This window comes from Mesoplodon densirostris, chromosome 11, assembly GCF_025265405.1.
Source record: "Mesoplodon densirostris isolate mMesDen1 chromosome 11, mMesDen1 primary haplotype, whole genome shotgun sequence".
NCBI lineage: Eukaryota > Metazoa > Chordata > Mammalia > Artiodactyla > Ziphiidae > Mesoplodon > Mesoplodon densirostris.
This window is the reverse complement of record NC_082671.1, coordinates 74,201,408-74,222,671: the sequence shown is the minus strand read 5'-3', so window position 1 is coordinate 74,222,671 and position 21,264 is coordinate 74,201,408. Positions and strand designations below refer to the sequence as shown.

At 46.2% G+C, this 21,264-nt stretch overlaps 1 protein-coding gene across 1 annotated transcript in view; it reads right to left on the bottom strand.

Annotated features, from left to right (window-relative positions):
* Positions 1–21,264, bottom strand: part of LARGE1 (LARGE xylosyl- and glucuronyltransferase 1) — a 596,546-nt gene that overhangs the window by 46,832 nt on the left and 528,450 nt on the right. The window contains 1 exon segment of the mRNA XM_060112947.1: positions 6,177–6,332. Within this exon segment, the coding sequence (XP_059968930.1) occupies positions 6,177–6,332 (156 nt within the window).

Sequence of the window (21,264 nt, the reverse complement as noted above, 5' to 3'; positions counted from 1 at the left end):
AATAACATATATTTTAATGGTTTTGCATTTAGAAAGGTGAGTTTCTTTTATCTGGAAAACTCCCTGAGGTGGAGCAAGGCACTCTTGATGACAAAGCAGCCTTCTATAAATACAATGCTTGGGGAGAGTTACATGTTTCTGGATAACACGCTGTATGGAAGCTACACTATCTACCTGGCTGTTGGGGACCACAGGGGGTGTCCTTATTTTTTTTACTGCACCCAAGATTAATGAGATTAATCCACTCAGATTAATGGATTCTTTCCAGAAGCGGGGATTTTCAACTCAACCTGAGGAAGAATGGGTTAGCATTTGGAGCTTTCTAACAGTGCACTAAGCTGTTGGAGGTGGTGAGCTCCCTGTCTTTGGGAAGATTCCAGCAGAAACCAGATGTAAGCCTGTTAGAGACACTGTAGAAGGATTTTTGCATGGATTAGGGGGTAGAGAATATCCATGATTATCCAGCCGTGTTCTGTGGAGTCCCAGGGTTTCGTGGCTATGCTTGAGCAGCTGGGTTGCTGAGGAAAGGGGAGAGAAATGCTAATATATAGAATTCTAGCTTCTACTGCGACTTCAATCAAATTATAGTAACTAATGCCAAGTGAATGCTTATTGCATTACACAGACTAACTTATTGGTTCCAGGGAGAGATGCCCAGACAAACTATGGGACAGGAGTGGCTATGTCCCATCAGCTACTGTCATTCTATGCTGCAGCTGGAGCCCGAGCTCTTCCAAACAAAACCATCTTGTTTTGGAGCAAGTACCCCAAACAAAGGCTGGAAAATGGGGTTTGCTGCTTACTGAAGGGTTGAACCCCCCAACCTCCTGAATTCATGCTCCTTCCCTCCCTCTTTTCCTTTTTCTTTTCTCTCTCCCTCTCTCTTTCTGGCACCAAGACCAACCAAATGGCCTCTTCCTCCCACCCAGAGTCTCCTGTTGGAGGAGAAATCTACCTGGGATTGTCTGATCCAGAGCAAATGTGACAGCCCCTCCCATGCATCATACACAGATTTCTAAGTGACTCTGTAGGTTCATCTCTCTGCCAGGCCTTCCTAGAAAAAAAAATCTTAAAATCCCAAAACCCATTAATGGAACGACAGATTATGATCAGACAGGTTGGGCACTGTGGTTTGTGATAAACCCCCTTCTCGATGAACATTGTGTTCTGGGTGTCCTATTTTTGGTGATTTAACATAAATTATCCATGAGACACTATGGCAAAGGCATCACTGTCCCCAGTTATTTATCAGATGGTGAACCCAAGGCTCAGAGCATCCATGTGACCTCTCTGAGGTCCTACGTCCATTAAATGAGCGATCTGGGTTGACCAGAGAGCTCACACCCTTATTATCATCATCACCTCCGTGAAGACATAATAATACAAAAATGAACTTGTGCAGCCCTCCACGTGCTCACTTTGGCTGCACTGGAAGCCGAGTATGCCGTGCTCGTGTTCACCTCTGGTCTCCACTGCCTGTGCCGCTCCCTCCACTCTCCGTATCTTCTCACTCCGCCTTATTCATCCTTCGAATTTCACCTCCTCCAGGAAGTCTTCCCTGACATACCTGCTCTCCCCTTCTCGTGTGCTCTCAGAGCCTCACACTGTCCCGGCAGTTATCACACTGGATGACAACCCCGTGCCTGCCTGCATCCCTCACTAGACGAGCACTGTGAGAATCAGGCTTCGATCTGCACTTGCTCCCCTAGGATCACTAGCCCTGTGGCTGGTGACCATTTCAATGACTTATCTGCTGAATGGAGGAACGCGTCTTGAGACTCAGACCCTGCCACCTGAGCCCTTTCCCATCTGGGATCTGCAGTCCAATGGAGAGGTCCCTGACTTCCAGTCTTTGAGACGACCACTAACTGTGTGCTTGTCATAGTTCCAAGGACTTCTTCCCCAAAGCTGGGAGCATTCCACTTTGGGCCAGATACAAGGTCTTACCCTTTCCCGATGGCTGTGTTTGCAGATAACACTCAGCATGCTGCAAAGGACCAGGGGTGGAGCTCCCCGCAGAGACACAATTCCAGGCTGCGATGTTACAGACTCTCTGCCTGCTCCAGCCCCGGCTGCTGCGGGCCTGTCCAGCCAGGGGCGTCTGATTGAAGCAGGGCACAGGGACCTGCCCTCTCGGTTTATGGTTGCCAGCTGCACTTGCTCCCCTGTTCTCAGCACCCACAAAACAATCCATCTGTCCTCTCCATCCCCACGGCTGCCGCCCCTGGTCAGAGCCCCATCACCATCGTTTGGCCTGGGATGCGGCAATGGCCTCTAAGTGGTCTCCCTGCCTCCAGTCTCACCCCTTCCGTTCTATTCTCTACATGGAGTGATTTTTCTCAAATGTAAATGTGACCATGATTAACGCCCTTTGGTGACTCCTCACTACCGACAGGATTAAGTCTAAACTCCGAAGCACAGTCCAGGCCCTTCGGTCAGCGTCATTCTCTGCCCCTCTCCTGACATGCCTCTGCTCCGGTACAGAAACTACCAGCACGTTCTCTCCGAACTCTCTACTTCTTCATCTGCTCCTCCTTTGTGTCTGGTCCTTCATTCTTCCCTCTTACTTGTTCAGTTCATTCCATACACATTTATTAAGTGCTTGTTATGTGCCTGCTTCCATTCTAGGGGAGGGCACCCCAGAGGTGAACGGTATAGGCAGAGTCTCATATCTGGTGAAAAAACTAGGAAAAAATGACATGAATCAAATAATTGTGGATAGTAGGTATGTGCTGAGGAAAAGAAAATAGGGCACATCACAGAGAGTGATATTAAGGGTTACCCGAGGCTGGGGGGTGGTCAGGGTGTCCCAGGACTTGGGAAGCAAGTACAAAGGCCTTCCCAAGGAGGGCGGGGGGAGCCTGGGGTGTAGGAGGAGCAGAAAGGTAGTGGATGTGGGCTCAGCATCAAGGGGAGTGTTTGGGGGGACAGCTGAGGTGAGCCTCAAAGAAGGCTGCTCTCTCCTTCATGGCCCTCCCTGTACCCGGGGGGACTGTCCTCTTGCCACTTCTGACACTGGTCCACGGCAAGCACCTTCTGTAGGGCGTGGGCCAGCCTCCGATTTCAACCACGGTGCCCTGCATAGCGCCTGGCAGGTGGCCAGCTCTCACACGTGCGTGTTAAACAAGTAAATGCAGTCACAGATTCCAAGAGGGACAACCAAAGACTTCTGCCCTCTGATGACCCACCAGGGGAAGCCGGTGTAGGAAGAGCTGGTGAGTCATTTTTAAAGGGAGTTTCACTTTGTAAGGCATCGAGCAGCGCACCACGGGAACTCACCCATCCGGAGATCACCTGATGGCGTCAATCTGCAAGGCTTTTTATTTGAGCCTCTTCCGTGGAGGAAAAAAAAAAAGGAGCAGGAGAAGAGTCTATATTTAATGTTTGGAGAATGAGTGCAAAATGGGTGCTCAAATATTGATGAGGACAACAAATACTGATGTGAGTAAAGAGAACGGAAGGAAAACCCAGAAGAACACAGTGTTTGTCGAGACCTCTAAGGGCTTCCCAGAATCTGAGACAGAGGTCAAGTGCTTAGTGGTTTTCTTTCCTCTCTTGCCAGTGGTAAAGAAGACCAGACGCTGAGGAAGGTATGGAGGGTGACACGGAGAAGGGCTGGAGCTAGAGGCAACGCCACTGTGACCTGGGGGCCAAGTGACAGAGAGCAGGGGTGGCCGTGTGACCAGTCATCCTGATACAGGGCCAGGTGAGTGTAAGCCCGCAAGAGCTTCCACACACGCCCTCCCCTGCCATTGGAGCCTAAAAGAATTCTCCTGACATCCAAGATAAGAATACAAAAAACAACAGTAACAAAACAAAATCCTGACTCTTTAACCCACTTCCAGCCTCCTTCCAGCCTGCCTCCTGGCTATCTGCTGCTCTGCATCTCCTGTTCTCCTCCTTCCCCAGCAGTCCCGGGCACACAGGCCATCCTTCAGCTCCACACATCAAACCTGCCCTACCTCAGGACCTTTGCACCAGCAACTTCCTCCATCTGGAATGTACTTCCTTTGCTGTTCTTTTTTTTTTTTTTCTTCCAGCTTTACTGCGGTATAGTTGGCACACAAAAAATGACACATAATGAAAACATGAGTTTGGATATATGTATATACTCAGGTTACTATCACCACATTCAAGGTAATAAACATAACCATTGCCTCCAAAAGTGTCTTGGTTTTTTTCTTTGTGTGTGTGTGGTAAGAACACTTAACATGAGATCTACACTCCTGAATACATTTTAAGTGCACAGTACCCTGTGAACTATAAGCACTAGGTTGTAGAGTGGATCTCTGGAACTGACTTATAACTGTACCTTTATAACCACTGAACATAGCTCCCCACAATGCCCTCTCCCCATCCCCTGGTAGCCACCATTCTGTTGTCAGCATCTATACGTGGGACTATTTTAGATGCCTTGTATATTTGGACTCATGCATATATTTGTCCTTCCATGACTGACTTATTTCACGTAGCACAATGTCTTCCAGGTCCATCCATCTTGTCACAAATGGTAAGATTTCCTTCTTTGTTAAGGTGGAATAATATTCATATATATATATATATATATACACACACACACACACACACATATATATATATTTACTATGTATATTTACTACATATATATATATATTTACTACATTATCTTTATCCATTCACCTATCGATGGATACTTAGGTTGTTTCCATAGCTTGGCTATTAAGAATACTGCTGCAGTGAACATGGAAACGCAGATATTGCTTTGTGATCCTGATTTCAATTCTTTAGGACCCAGAATAGCCAGAAGTGGAATCACTGGATCACATGACAGTTCTACTGTTAATTTTTTGAGGCCCCTCCATACTGTTTTCCATAGCAGCTATACCATTTTCCATTCCACCAACAGTGTACAAGGTTCCAATTTCTCCACATCCTTGCCAACTCTTATTATCTTTTGCTTTTTTGATAAGTGCCATCCTAACAAGCATAGGAAGATATCTCATTGTGGCTTTGATTTGTATTTCCCTGATCCTTTTCTCTTCCAAGCCTCTTTCTTGAATTTAGGTCTCAGATGAAATGTCACCTCCTCAGAGAAGTCTTCCCTGACTTCATATGTCACTATGTAGCACCTGCCACTGGCTGGTAATTTTTCCTGATAGTTCGTCTAGTTATTAACTAGAACATCAATACCATGAGAGCAGGGACCACTGCCCTTATTTACCTATGAATCCTCAGTGCTCAGAATAAGAAGGCCTTCAGTAAATGTTTGTTGGCTGAATGGACCAATTACTTCTGTGTCTAATACTAAGGGTCAAGGAAAGGGCAGGGAGCAAATATTTATCAAGCATCTAACATATGGCAGATGCTGAGCTAGGTGCGTTACATGCAGTTTCTCACTTAGTCTCAGAACGGCCCTATAACCGTTTTTTCTTATCTCTACTTGACAGCTGAGGAAACTGAAGCACAGAGAGGTTGAGTAACTTGCCTGAGGTCACACAGGTGGAAATCGGAAGGGATTGAAGCCAAACCCAGGTTAGCCTGACCGCACATGCCCTACCTTTTCCACTGCAGTGGGCTGCTGCCCCACATCCTGCTCCTCAGAACTTCAAATCAGTCTCAATTTTGCTCCTACATGCTGTGTGACCATGAGCAACCTGCTTAACCTCTCTGTGCCTAAATGTCTTCAACTCTAATTGGGGAAGAAAGAGGGTTTCTATGAGCATCAAATGAGATACAACGTACGAAAAGAATGATAAACAGTGAAGAAACTGGACAATATAGTAGATGTCAGCTATGCCTGTGACCATTTGTGAAAACCTTTTGTACCACCCCAGGCACTGACCCTGATTCCTGGGTCTCCCATGTGGGTGTCATGTCCACAAAGACCTCAGAGCTTCCCGCTGTGGAGAGACCCTTTGCCTGTTGTTTCACTGGTGTTTTTGCTCACTCTGATTCCTCTGCTTGACAGCTCCCTTCTGACTTCACCTAGTCTGGGCGAGCGTACCCCCTTCTGCATCCACAGGGATGAGCACAGAAGTGATCTGCCTGTCCCCCTGGCCACCGCCCCGAGGTGGGGATGGTGCCTGGCTCCTCCTGGGCCTGCCCTGAGCCTGGCATGGGGGCTGGCGCCAGAGGTCCTTGGCAGACCAGCAGAGAGGCCACTGCTACCTGCGCAGCCGAGCCCTGGGACCACTCACGTTTTCACTGTTGACGTCAGCCTCGCTGGGGCAGCCGAACAGCTCCCGTCGCAGGAGATTCCCGTCGTACTCCAGGAAGGTCAGGTAGAGGTTGCGGAAAAACTCCACGTGCTTGTTCTTCACCCGCAGCTTCTTGGGGGAGTTCCAGTGAATGACCTGGCAGGTGAAAAGGAGGCAGTCAGGCCGGAAGGACCTGTGCTTGTGGGAGGCATGGCTGGGCACTGGTCTGAGTACTACCTGGGGCCTGCCCATTCATTCATTCATTCATTCAACATTTGCGGTCCAGGGGTTAAGAGCTAGGGTGCTGAGGCCAGACTGCCTGGGGTCAAATCCTGGTTCTGCTCTAGGTAGTGATTTAACCTTAGGCAGATTACTTAATCTCTCTGTGCCTCAGTTTCCTCATCTGTGAAATGGAATAGTAACAGTTCCTGCCAAGGCCAGTCTTTGAGCTTTCATCTCTTGGCTCCAAACCTGCTTTGTGATGCTGAAGCCAGGACTCTGCCAACCCTACTTCTGCTGTGTCTGCCTGTTCAGCACTGCCAACGGGGGCAGTGAGAAGAAGACACGGTCTGGAGGGGGAAAAAGGAACTTGCCCCGTCCTGTGTTCCTGTCCCTACCCCTTTCTCCATGCCAGTGGTGGTACTTCTTTCCTTCAGCACCAGCTAAGCACACTTTGCAGTTTTTTTCAAAACTCAGATGCAGCGTCATGGTCCTTTGTCCCCGCCTGGTGTTGCTCCCTCTGGAGCTGCCTGCTGACCCCAGAGTGTGGCTTCCAGCCCGGAGCTGCAATAGTTCCTACCTCTTCCCTCTGTTCCTTCAGCTCCAGGGGTGGGAACTGTTTCCTGCAATTTTCTCTTTTCGCTTTTATAGTTACCAAGTGAACCTTTATGTCTAGTTATCATTTTTAAAGATTAAATTCTCTGTTCAAATAATTGGTATGGTTTTTGCCTCCAGCCAGGACTGATGGATGCACCGTCTCCCAGAGCTGCCGTGAAAAAGCAACTCATTAATACAAGTAAAGCACGTAAGTGGTAAGGACATGCGCTTAATATGTGCTGGCTCCAACTATTAAGTGCCTAAAGTATACGGAGTTGGGAGATGGTCAGAGGCCCCTGCGGGCAGTGCCTGCCCCTGCTCACAGTCTGCTGGGGAGTCATGTCCCCAAACAGGTAACAGAAGGCAATCGTGGAGGGAGGATCAAGAAGACATGGATAGACCTAGAGTCTGTCATACAGAGTGAAGTAAGTCAGAAAGGGAAAGACAAATACCATATGCTGACACATATATATGGAAGTTAAGGAAAAGAAATGTCATGAAGAACCTAGGGGTAAGACAGGAATAAAGACACAGACCTACTAGAGAATGGACTTGAGGATATGGGGAGGTGGAAGGGTAAGCTGTGACAAAGAGAGAGAGTGGCATGGACATATATACACTATCAAACATAAGGTAGATAGCTAGTGGGAAGCAGCCGCATAGCACAGGGAGATCAGCTCGGTGCTTTGTGACCACCTAGAGGGGTGGGATAGGGAGGGTGGGAGGGAGACGCAAGAGGGAGGAGATATGGGGATATATGTATATGTATAGCTGATTCACTTTGTTATAAAGCAGAAACTAACACACCATTGTAAAGTAATTATACTCCAATAAAGATGTAAAAAAAATTAAAAAATAAAGGCATTTCAATGTTTCAACACACACACACACACACACAGACACAAATAAATAAATAAATATGAAAACGAAATAAATAAATAAATAAAAAATATGAAAACCAAAAAAAAAAACCAAAGGAGGTACCTGTGCTGGGGCTTGAAGGCCCAGCAGGAGCTTCCAGGGGAGACAGGGCCTGGGTGGGGGGAGGGGGGCAGATGTGGTGGCTGCAGAGGTGACAGGGGAGATCCTGGCCCCATGGGACCATGTTCTGAACTCAGACTGCATCACTGGAGATTTTTAAGGGGGGCAGGGAATTACTAACTCTGGGTTTTGGGAAGATGACTCTGATTGTAATGGAGGAGATGCGAGTGGCAGGGTGGGAGGGCCCAAAGGGGGGACCAGGGACGCTGGTTAGGAGTCAGCTGTGAAGCCTGGGGGCATGGCTCACCCCCTGGGCTGGGGAATCATTTCTGAGTGGAACCTTATGTTGCTCCACATTGTTTCACATCCACTGTCTTCCTTTAATCCTCATAATGACCCTAACAAGGAACGCAAATTTAAAGATGAAGAAACTGGGGACTCTCCCTGGCGGTCCAGTGGTTAAGACTATGTGCTTCCGATGCAGGAGGTGCGGGTTCGATCCCTGGTCAGGGAACAAAGATCCCACATGCCACAGGGTGTGGCCAAAAATAAATAAATAAATACATACACACATACATTTTAAAAAGTCAAAAAATTAAAAAAAAAAGGGATGAAGAAACTATGGAGGTGTATCTTGCTCAGGGCCACAAAGCTGGTAAATGTTGGAGCTGGGATTCAAACATAAATCTGAATAAATCTGATTCCAAAGTTCTTTACTCTGTGGAGAAGAGGAGAAGCCAGGTTCTAAAGACTTCTTTTTTCACGCTGCATCACATTACAGAAGAGACAACATAGCTCTCCTCTTCCCCCACTGGCCCCCCAGGGCTCTCACTCTCTCCTCCCATGGCGGGACGGACAGCCTATCTGACCATCTGAGCTGGGGAAATACTGCTTTGTAAGACCAAGCCCCTCTCTCTCAAGGTACAGCGAATAACAGGAAATCTATTTGGTCCAAACCGCATCACGGCTCTCCCCTAATCAGCAAAGGTGTACCGACAGAGCAAGAACCGGGGCTGTCAAACCAGCCTAGGTCTGAATCCGAGCCATCCTCTTCACTAGCTGTGCGTGTCCTTGGGCATCTTGTTGCATTTCCTGGGGCCCCAATTTCCTCATGTGCAAGGAGGGGATCAGTAACCCCAACTTCACAAAGTGGTTATAAGAGGGTTACACAAATGCCTGGCACAGTGCCTGCATGTCACAGTGGCTCCATATACGTGGGTTCTCTTCCCCCTCAAAGATGGGACCCATCTGCACCCCGAGCGCTCCGCCCTCCTTTCCCTCCCGCCAGCAGGAGGTCCACGGCAGCCCTGAGGAGGGAAGCAGGCAGCTCGCACTCAGGAGAGGGCAGAAAGGGACAGCAGACGCTCCTTGGAACGAGGCCACTTGGCGGTGTGTGCATTTCAGGGACGGATGAGTATACAATGTGCGATTCTCCTCCTGTGCCCTCTGAAGTGTGCGAGAGGGAAGACTCCCTTGAGAATACACCCAACCCAGGCAGGAGAAGGTCCCGGGCCAGGCATTAAAATAATTGCATGCGAGCTGGTGACATTCATACCCAGTGGGGATCACGTCTTTGCTGTGAAAGATTCTGGTCCTTGCCAAGTGCTGAAGCCAGCAGGAAGGCTGATGGATGTGCATCTGACTCAGGAAACCTGGGCTTCTTCAACAGGGAAAAACTTTAACTAAGGGGAAATCAGGGCTGGCCTATGAGTCCCCAGACAAACAAATCGTCACTTATCACTCACCAATCTACCAGGCACATTGGAGACACTGTGTCATGAGCCCATTTGAATCCCACTGTACATTTTACAAAGATGGTACTTGACTTGCCTGTACTTCACAGCTGGTAAGTTGCAGAGCTGAGACACGAACCCAGCTCTGAACCTAAACCCCCAGGTCCCTGACTGCTATCGTGTCCCATGTCAATGGCTGAGCACTTTACAGGTGCCGAGAGGGAGGCCTGCAGAGGAGAGGTGGCTTGCCCAAGATCACGTGGTGAGTTTGGACCAGGCCCGGGCTGGGACGAGGATGCAGGTCTCCGGGTGCTCCCTGCCCTCCCCCTCCAGGTCATCTCTTACCCTATCATGTCTCATCCTGTTCTGTGTCTGCCCAGGGATCTGGGTTTGTGTATCATCTACAGGTAAATACTGAGGTTATATAACAAGCGGCAAAGGTTAAAGGAAGTTAGGGGGAGAAGATGGTGGGTCACTGGTAGGCCAAGGGGCTTTTAAAAAACCCTGTGAACCTAGCTGCCCTGTAACAGGTAAGCCCACTCAAAGTCTATTAATGTATGTTCAGATTTACCTTTCCACCTAGGTTTTTAATCATCAGAACAGAGAATACTCCATTCCCCTGTGCTAGGCTCCAGAGAAGTAAGTAATATCTATTGTTTACCTAATACCCATTATATGCTAGACATAGGCCAGGGCTGTTACTGTTGTTGTGTGTATGTGTATGTGTGGTTTCACATTCAATCCTCAAAACAACCTGGTAACGTTGTTTCTATTATCATCCCTATTTTACAGACAATAATCCTGAGGTCTCTCAGCTAGTAAGTAGCCAATCCTAATACAAAATCAGGCAGGCCTGTCTTACTCCCAAATCTTTTTCTTTCTGCCGCATCATTCATTCATTCAATACTAGAATGAGCACCGACTCTGTGCCAGGCACCGATAGGGGCTGTGATTGCAGAGATGGACACAAAAGACCAAGACTCTCTTTCTGGAACCTACAACTGAGGGGAAGAGGCAGGCATTACTAACTGTCCATTTTAAATTACAAGTATGACTCGTGCTTTTAAAGAGATGGTAAAGAGAAGTTGTTGGTGATCGTTTCTGGGCTGGGCTACTTCAAGTATAGAGAAACCAAGGCCCAGAGGGAGAAAGTCACTCGCCCAGACTCAGAGCAGAGGGAGAAGTGGCGCCCAGCTCTGTCTCCCAGGCCACCTCTCCTCCCACTAAACCACGCACCTGCCTCTGAAACTCCAACTCAGGATGAGTATTGCTGATAATTCTCGTCGGCTCATGTCTGACTACTGAGAAATGTCATTTCCTGATCCCTTGAGGGACAGAATCACCCATCATCGCTGGCTCAGGGCCAGCAAGCTGGTGGTGTAGATGACATACATTGACAAGCTTACACACAGGAGACAAAGTGACACTGGGAATGTGCCCAAAATACGTTTCTGCAAGAAGCTGGTAAGTACATGTGAGTCTATGACGCTTGTGAAAACCGATCATAACTTATTCCACCTGCTGGGACACATGAGCACAGTAATAATTATTATTGTTAATATTAGCAGCTAACATATATTGGATGTTTGCTATGTGCCAAGCACTGCTCTGGACATTTCATTTGTCATGGCTCAGTTATACGTTACTTAATACTACAAGTATATTCTCATTATCCCATCTTACAGGTAAGGAAAGTTCAGCCAATTGCCCCAGGTTACACAGCTAGAAAGTGGGAGAGTCAGGATTCAAACCCAAAGAGGTAGAGACGTGAGGAATCTCTCTCTCTCTTATTTCTCCCATGTCTGTAATCATCAACTGACTGTTTACAGCAATGAACATGAGATTCTCAGAAGATTACAGGATCAGAAATGAAACCCACGCTTCCCTCCCAAACATAGGCACGGCACCATCCCTGGGACACGAAGGCTGCTGGGGTGACTTAGGACTTCTCATATACATGGGCTGAACCTCCAGCTTGGGAGGAAGTAGAGAAGGAGGCATCCAGGTTGCATGGCAGGTGGGCTGCAGAAGCTACCAGGCATCAGGGGCCCCAGGAGTGTGATCTGATTGGATCTGAAATGTCTGTAAAGGCTGAGTATGTGTACAGACTTGCAGTCAGCCTGCAATGAGCCTGAGAAATTGATGAAAATTGATTACTGTCCAGGAAACTTAAACATCATCCGGGAAGACAGCAAAAGTCAACGTGATTAAAGGAGAAACGAGAGACTATCACCTATCAAGGGCGCAGGAAAAAGCAGTTCAAAGACAGAAACGAGACCTCAGTACAAGGACACGGCCATGGAAAGAGTTTAGCCCATACTCCGCTCCTCAAGTACTTGGAACCCACAGGGCTCATAAAAATAATTCTGATTTCTTGGCAAAAGTGCCAGGATATCAGAACCTGTGTGCAAATGCCACGTGAATAAGAACACGGGGCTTATGTGTTCCCAGTTACAGAGATAAGGGGTATTTGGAAAATGGGTCTCTGTCTCAAGACCTCCACTGACTTTCTTGGCTCACAGAATAACAACTGTCCTCCTTAGACTGGCAGTGAAGCCTGTTGCAAACTGGTTCCCACTTACAATTCCAACTCTAACTCCAGGCTAAAAGAACTTCCTGGGCCTCCCTGGTGGCGCAGTGGTTGAGAGTCCGCCTGCCGATGCAGGGGACACGGGTTCGTGCCCCGATCCCGGAGGATCCCACATGCCGCGGAGCGGCTGGGCCCGCGAGCCATGGCCGCGGGGCCTGTGTGTCCAGAGCCTGTGCTCCGCAACGGGAGAGGCCACAGCAGTGAGAGGCCCGCGTACAGCAAAAAAAAAAAAAAAAAAAAAAAAGAACTTCCTGGTATTTCTTGAACCTGTCTTCCATGACTCAGTGCTTTTGCATATGCCTTTTTCCCCCTCCTTAGAATATCTTTATTTCTTCTCTACCATATTCATGCCTGCTTGTCCTTCATAGCTGAGCTCAAATGCACCTCTTCTGTAACTCTTTCCCTGACCACTCATGCCAGAAGGTTGCCACCTAGCAGTCTTTCTCTCCACTCTATTCTTCATTTCTAAAAGAACATTCATTTTGTTTGTAGTTGCAATGTCCCTAGCCCCTGTGAGTGGCTCATGATCCAGTTAAGATCCAAGCAATCATGATGATTCGTCTCTCTGATTTCTCAGACTCCCTTGCAGCTAGGGGTGGCCATGTGACACAGGATTGCTCAAAAGGACACATGGCAAAGCATATATTTGATTTCTTAATCACAAGGTTCAGATAAAGTGCTGTCTTCCTCCCACCCCACTCACCTTCCTGTTGTGAACAGAGATGTGATGACTGGCACTCTGACAGCCATCCTGTGACTGTGAAGTCAACCCACTGCTGATCTACAAACCAATTCTACAGCTGCTTACTCCAGGACTCTTAGGAAAGAAATTCAAACCCCCTATTTTATTTTAAGCCACTACAAATTGGGTTTTCTGATTCTCACTGTAAGCATTCCTAATATAACACCTAAGGCAGTTGCTGGGTCCTTCCACAGTGTGCCACAGGCTCTTGTACTTAACTCTATTAGAGAACTCATTGCATGCTCTGGTAATTATTTATTTACATTCCTGCACCTGGCAGCATTGGAATATGAATTTCCGGGCCAGCAGGGACCATGACTTATTATTCTTCCTGAGTGCTATACTGCCTGGCAGGTAGTTAGTATTCAATAGCTGCCCTTTGGTTCAAGAATGGAAATCATGATGATGACATTCTCAATAATCCTCACATTCTGTCTATAGCAAATCAGTTATAAAAGCCCTATTCATGTGGGCTTTCAGATAGAGAAACATATTCCCCTTTTCTTCATCTAAGGGCCAAACAGCTTGTCAGTTTCTTTTGAAGGAATTTAAGCTCCCTCTGTTCTTCCCTTATCTGGTATTTCAAGGAGAAGGACAATGGTCTCACAAGTCCCTTTCCTTGTCCTCTTCAGGATTATGATATATGCTAGAAAAGGATGAGAACACGCACCTGATCCCAGCCCCAGCTCCAGCTCTTATCCGCTAGGTGGCCTGCACATAGTTGCCTAGTATCATGGAGACAGTCCCGCACCTATAAAAGGGACATAACAGCAACTGCCTTGCAGTTTGTGGTCAAGACCAGGACTGATGGATTGATGGGCGTGAAGGCATTTCACACGTGCTCATTACATTACAAAATACATCTGGTTTTAGGCTTCATGAGTCATCCACCTTACCAACGAGGAAGGCTGGATGAAGACAGGAAAGGAAAGAGGACTAAGAAACAAGACTTAAAGGAGGAATTGCAGGTGGAGGCAGCCTGGGGCAGAAGGGCAGGATGGGCACAGACCACAGACCACAGAGGAGACGCCACGCCAGGGGCCAGGCTCCTCCCGGCTGGACCTCAAGGAGAGGCCCGAAGAGGGGGCTGTTCAGAAAGGAAAGTGCTAAGGTGGGTTTAACACACTGGGCAGAGATTGGAGAGTGCTAACAGGCGGGGAAGCGAGGCAAATGCCACCCTTGCTTCTTCCCAACTCTGTCACCCAAACAGCTTAATGTCTCTGAACCTCTATTTTCCAATCTGTTCAAAGGAAACAATAATAATACCTGTTTCAGAGGATCAATGAGAGAAGAGATGTAAAGGCATCCACCAGGGAGCCCAGAGCAGACTGGTGCTCAGCATGCGCGAGTCTCGGGAATATACGTGGTCCGTTCCCATGGGATCTTCTCTAAAGTGACGCTGTCCCTCAGTCTGTATTTAAACCTAGACTGTTGGTTCCTTGAATGCAAGACTTGTGTTTGTCCAACTCTGCATGCACAGTGACAGGTCCAGTCAACGTTTGCAGACTGCCATGGAATCCACTCCGGTTCTTTCCTTCCCTCCACCAACTGCTAAAGACTCTATTCCACCTCTCTCCCTTCTCCTTTCCCATTCCTGACGAGTACCAGGTAGTGGCTATTAAATAAAAACAGTGTCCTTGATACTCAAGATTTCAAGCCACAGCTGTTCTGTGACCCTTTGCCTCCTTTTACAAAGGTTCCTGTTGTTCCTTGATTTTTTATAAGTCCCAGAAAAAAAAAAATTCTTCCCAGACAAAAACATTACCCAGGAAAGAGGAAGAAAACAGATGAAACTCAGCGATTATTTAGTCCCCTCATCTGGAAAATGTAGACACTTAGGCCAGTGCATGCATCCAAGGCCCTGTCCTATAGCCTATCATTTCTTGTTCTGTCACCTGTAACATTTCTTATTTTTCCCTGCCTGAGGTGCTGGACGTTGTAAAGAGGGAAAAAAATGAGAACAGAAAAATAGATATCTTGGGAGGGTCATGAATCCGAGAAGATCCTGCTCTGTTCTCTCATGTTCGTCACGTTGAATGTTTCTGGTTCTTTTGCTATATAATGGGGGTAGCAATCAATTTGAACTGGATTCTGGCCTGTCTGAAGAATTCCGATGGGCCTCTGAGAGCAGGAAGTGAGAAAGCGATGCATTCAGTACAAGGATCCTCCATGGCGTTGCCTAATGCGGCTTCTCTGCAGTCATGTGACCTGTGGATGGTAGCCAGCCCAGTGCGCTCCCTCTCTAAGGCATTAATTACTAAGATTCTATTCACTTTCACAGAGTCCCCATAGGGTCCTCCAGGGAGTGCCTCTGTTGATTTGAGGACAAGGAGGACAGAGGGAGGTGGGTTTCACCTCTAGAGACAGGCAGGGACCCTTCAGCTGAAGGATTCTACCAAGGTTGGTTGAGAAGCCAATTTGGCAGAATGTCAGTAATGCCTCTGGGGGTGGACACCCCGTGATTCACTGCTTGGAAACTCCAAGAAGGCAAAACTGGCTTCCAGGATCCCAGGAGGCATCTTCTGTAGTGGCCTGCTGTTGCTTTTCCGTGTGGTCTGCACCCTTCCTTCACAGATCAAGACCCTGCCTTCTTCCGATGATTCTAACAGGGCTACCGATCAGGCCTGACCTGCTACAGCAAGGGCGTGTGACTCAGGATGATCAATGAGACATTCCAGACCGTTCGTGGGCATGAGTCCCATGAAGGGTCAACAGAGTTGCTTTGCAGAGTCACGGAGGGAAAGAGGGTCTCTCTTTTCAATATGGGATCATGTGTGCTAGTCACTCTTATGTTCCCTTGCTTTGATTTCTTCATAGCATGTTTTCCTGCCTGAAATGACCAATTTGATCATTTGTTGTCTTGTCTGATATCTGTATTCTGCACTGGAATGTAAGCTGGGGAGAGCAGGGCCTGCATTGTCTGGTTTTCCACGTATAACCAGTGCTTGGAACGGTGCCTGGTCCACAGCAAGCGTGCAATATGTATTTGTTGGATGATGAAGCTCTACATACTGGCTGGGGAGGCTGCCAGAAGTCACCCTGCCATGACAGAGAAAGCAGAGGCAGAAAGAAAGCAAGATAGAGGGACAGAGAGAGAAGGAGAGGGAGCGAGGTCTTATGTCATTTGAGCTCCCATATCTAACTGTGTCAGTGCAGAGGGCAGGATACTGAGCCCTCGCATACTGAAATGTACTGAGGAATAAACCTGGCTAAGCGTTCTACCAATCATACTATATCTATTTTAGTGCATTTATATTATTTAATGATAACAATAATTTTAACGAAAATAACTCATAAAATGAACAAAGGACTTAAAAAGAGCCTTGCATTATTATTATTATTAACCCAAAGTACAAAATAAATACATGTGAGTCCTTGGGGTTACGAACACATGATTTAAGAAACAAATATAATTGGGGGAAAGAGACAAATCTCCCTAGAGAAGAACCCCAGTGATGTACGTGGATTCTACCCCCTCCCAGGAAGTGAAGCTTAATCTCCTCACTTCCAGTGTGGGGTAGATAAGTCACTTCCAAAAAAGGAAGAAGGAAAGGGAAACATAGTAACTTTACAGTGGAGAAGCCTGAGAAGACCACCTTAGCGAAAGAAAGGTGGTTAGCATCCTTAGTAGTAACATGTGTGGCACAGTACATGCCTTGGAAGTATCAAGGTCAGTCATGAAAAAACAAAGACAGACTGAGAAACTGTCAGAGACCAAAGGAGACCAAGGAAGCAGGACAGGAATGGAAAAACTGGTGAAATGCAGCTAAAGCCTGACGTTTAGTAATAGCAATACACCAACACTGGTGTGTCAGTTTTGACAAGTTCACCATGGTTACATAAGGTGTTAACATCAGGGGAAACTGGATGGGGCACATGGGACTCTACGTACTACGTTTACAATTTTTCTGCAAGTCAAAAATTCTTCCAAATAAAAGTGTATATTAAAAACACAGGGCCTCCCTGGTGGCGCAAGTGGTTGGGAGTCCGCCTGCCGATGCAGGGGATGCGGGTTCGTGCCCCGGTCTGGGAGGATCCCATATGCCGCGGGGCGGCTGGGCCCGTGAGCCATGGCCGCTGAGCCTGCGCGTCCGGAGCCTGCGCGTCCGGAGCCTGTGCTCCGCAACGGGGGGGGCCACAGCGGTGAGAGGCCCGCATGCCGCAAAAAAAAAAAAAAAAAAAAAAACACAAACCAGTTCTACAAAGAAACGAGAGGTTGAGAATACTAGTAACACAAGCTTTTGGGACCAGCAAGAAAACAGCTCAGTTGACACTTCTGCTCCCAATACAAGCTCTTCCTTAGCTACATCTCCAAGTAGAGAAACGCCCGTCTAATTAGATCTGACAAGAAGCTGGCTAAAAAAAATTAAATCCTCAAGACTATTTCAAAAACCATTTATAGCCACGATCGTTAAGAAAGAACTTCACCCCCAGTGTGTATTATGCCTTGAGATATTACTTAACGTTAGTACAGAGATGCATGATTAGCAAGACATTTAAAAACAAAGCATCCAGAATATAAAGACGAGCCGCCATAAATTTTTGATGACGTTTAAAGTCTTGTGATAGTCAGTCTTGAAATGTACAATGTTTCACTAAACGCCATGAAAAGAGTTCTGCAGTCTCTTTGGAGATTTCATACGTCAAAATGAAAGATAATAAAATCCAATAAGGAAAACACTTGTTTTTCCTGCCTTGGCAAAAATGGCTGGACACACACACAGAAGATAAGCTGGTAACAAATGAATTAAATTCCTGGGTCAGCAAATATTATAGGAAGAATCCTAGAAAACAAATGATGAAAGCCTGGAGAAACTAGTATTAAAACAAATTACATGGGTGATTTGCTATAGAGTTAAATCCAAGTACAGAGGATTCTGACATGTGTCATCTTATGCTATTTGCAAGACTCTGTTTAGAAAATGAAATACACAAAGAACAACTTTTCAGGGAGCACTAAAGGAAAGATGTCCTGGGGAAGTGATATTCTGAGCAGTGAATTCCTACTTTAATGATGGTAATGTTTTATGGAGCGTGCGTATGTGGAATGACTGAAGGTACAGCTGCTTTAACTGGAATAACGAAAGGATACCAAGAAAAGTTACAGAGGCAGTGCCCCACACTGAATTCCTTTTCTGTATCACGGATAGGCAAGTTTGCAACAAAACACTGGGAGCCAGTGTGCATTAGTACTATTAGATGTCGTTGATTTGGTTAACTTTATAAAGACAAGACAGAAAATATAGAATTTTTACAATACTTTCTAAAGACATGAGGAATGACAATGAAAATCTTCTGCCCAACAGAGAGCTTAGCTGGTTAACTCATGGCAAAGGACTTATAATAAATGGCATACGTAAAGTCGATTTATGCATTTCTGTCTTTATGAAAAAATGGTTGTCGGTGGTATGCTATCTCATGCTTTTGGGAAAAAACACACACACCTGAATCCGACCCTTCAATGTAAAGGGGATGAATGGAAAAGTAACGACTTTTACAAAGAACCTGTAATATAGATGGAACTTTTAGAAATAAATATTTGAAATTGTTTTCCTCATTATAGGGATTTTTAGGCAAAAATGTTGTTCCCTATCAAATCCCTCATTTCCACATTCCTAGAAACTTCAGTGGTTTGATGTCCATCATTACCAAGTACTGCTTAGTTGATGGTCCCCTCTCTCAGAATCCTTTCCCTTCTTAATAGAGCCCAGATTATCCAGGGAAATGTTTCTTACAGTGGGCTTCTAAAGAACCTGTTCCACAAGGCATTCCATGGTCATGGTTCTGGGTGTTGACATAGAATACGTGGGGGCAATGCTGGGGAATCAATAAAATCGATCAGATTTCCTTGCTGCAGGATATCATAATAGGGTATCTGGTACAGTATATGGTACACGGAACTCCTCTCTCCCCACCCCTCCCCAGCTCTCCTCTGTTTTAAAGAAATCTCACTAACAGTTCTTAGAACTGTTTAGATACGTACTCCACAAAGTGCTATTATTGAAGGGCAAATTCTCCAGAGCCATGTCCTTGCTTCTAGGGATCTTGTTGATGTTTCCAGTTATAAATGCATCTGAACTTCATCAGCTATGTGTAACCAAGCCAGTGATGGATAACTTAACTCAATAACAACCAAAGGAGTTCAGTTCTAAAAATTACCACATAAGCCAAGAATGGGTGAGTGTTGAGGCAAAGACAAAAGACTAAAGCTTAAAGCACCCAAAGTCCCCTCCACTGAGCAGGTCTTTCTCCAGCACAGTATCAGGGCACAAGATGATGAGACACACACCAGTACTTAACCTTGGGCAAGCCGTTTCCCCTCTGTGGGTTCCTGTTTCCGGTCTGTGAAATGTGAGCACTCATGGAATGGATGAGCAAGAAGATCCCTTGTTTACAGGTTTTGCCTACCAGCTGACTGAAAATTACCCCAAGAGAGTGGGAACAATACTGACAGATTATTAATCATAAGAATTCAAAAAGAATCATGTACCCCAATGTTCACTGCAGCACTATTTACAATAGCCAGGACATGGAAGCAACCTAAATGCCCACTGACAGACGAATGGATAAAGAAGATGTGGCACATATATACAATGGAATATTACTCAGCCATGAAAAGGAATGAAATTGAGTAATTTGTAATGAGGTGGATGGGCCCAGAGTCCGTTATACAGAGTGAAGTAAGTCAGAAAGAGAAAAATAAATACCACATGCTAACGCACATATATGGAATCTAAAGAAACGGTACTGATGAACCTAGTGGCAGGGCAGGAATAAAGACGCAGACATAGAGAATGGACTTGAGGACACAGGGAGGGGGAAGGGGAAGCTGGGACGAAGTGAGAGAGTGGCATGGACATATATACACTACCAAATGTAAAATAGGTAGCTAGTGGGAAGCAGCCACATAGCACAGGGAGAGCAGCTCGGTGCTTTGTGACCACCTAGAGGGGTGGGATAGGGTGGGAGGGAGATGCAAGAGGGAGGGGATATGGGGATATATGTATACGTATAGCTAATTCACTTTGTTATAAAGCAGAAACTAACACACCATTGTAAAGCAATTATATGCCAATAAAGATATAAAAAAAATAGTAAGAATACTAGGCATAACAGATACATACTACTGTATATAAAACAGATAAACAACAAGGACCTACTGTATATCACAGGAAACTATTTATATTCAGTATCTTGTAATAACCTATAATGGAAAAGAATCTGAAAAAGAATATATATATATATATATATATATATATATATATATATATATACACACACACAGTTTTGCTGTATACCTGAAACTAACACAACACTGTAAATCAACTATACTTCAATTAAAAAAAAACACAAAAAACAAACAAAAAAGAATACTAGGCTTACTACATGTCTCATAACCCCGTACTAATATATCACCTCTTTTCATCTTTACATCTCCTCTATAGAGTGATTACTGCCCCACTTTCTCAGATGACAAGGTGAAGAGAGGGGAAGTAGCCCAGTGACAGCCCTGCAGACTAGCCCACAGTGGGTACTCTGCAGTTTGCTGGGTGAATGGGCGATTCCCAGGTATGAGCCCTAGAGCAATGGTGCCAAAAGACGGACTACTTGGACAGGGGCCAGCTGCCTCATATTTAATCCCAGAACTCCTCGGGTTTACCAGCTGCAGCGGTGCACAGAGACAAGAAAACACTTACAGTCCTCGGACTTGGGTCATGCAATGAAATCAAACAGGTACTGGCCTGAAGTAAAGAGAGATCTGGTTGGAAGGCGGTAATTCTAAATTTTAGATCTTCTTCCCCAAAGCAACTGTTTTTCCTTCCTCAATCCATCCTAATCCTCCAAAATCAACCTTACCATTCATCATTCTTAGTACCCTCTCTCTGCCTTCCCCTGCCTCATTTTTCACTGCAGCCAGCTTAGCTATGGCAAGCTCAATACGCTAATACATGGTGGCCCCCCGTCTTCCTCAAAGGATGTGAAATCTGACACCTCTCTAAGTATTATAAAATGTTTTAAAACTTGAGTTATGTGCTACTCCTTTTATGCAAATGCTACAGATTGCCTCTGGAACACACATCATTTCCCCATATGGATGGCATGTTTTCCCTTGGTTTTCCTCCTCTCCTTTAGGGTTTTTCTTTTAAGTGCACGCAGCTCCCAATTCAAAAATTCAGGCTCTGTGCCTGCTGCTTCAAATTCACATGTTCTTTCAAGGAGAGAACG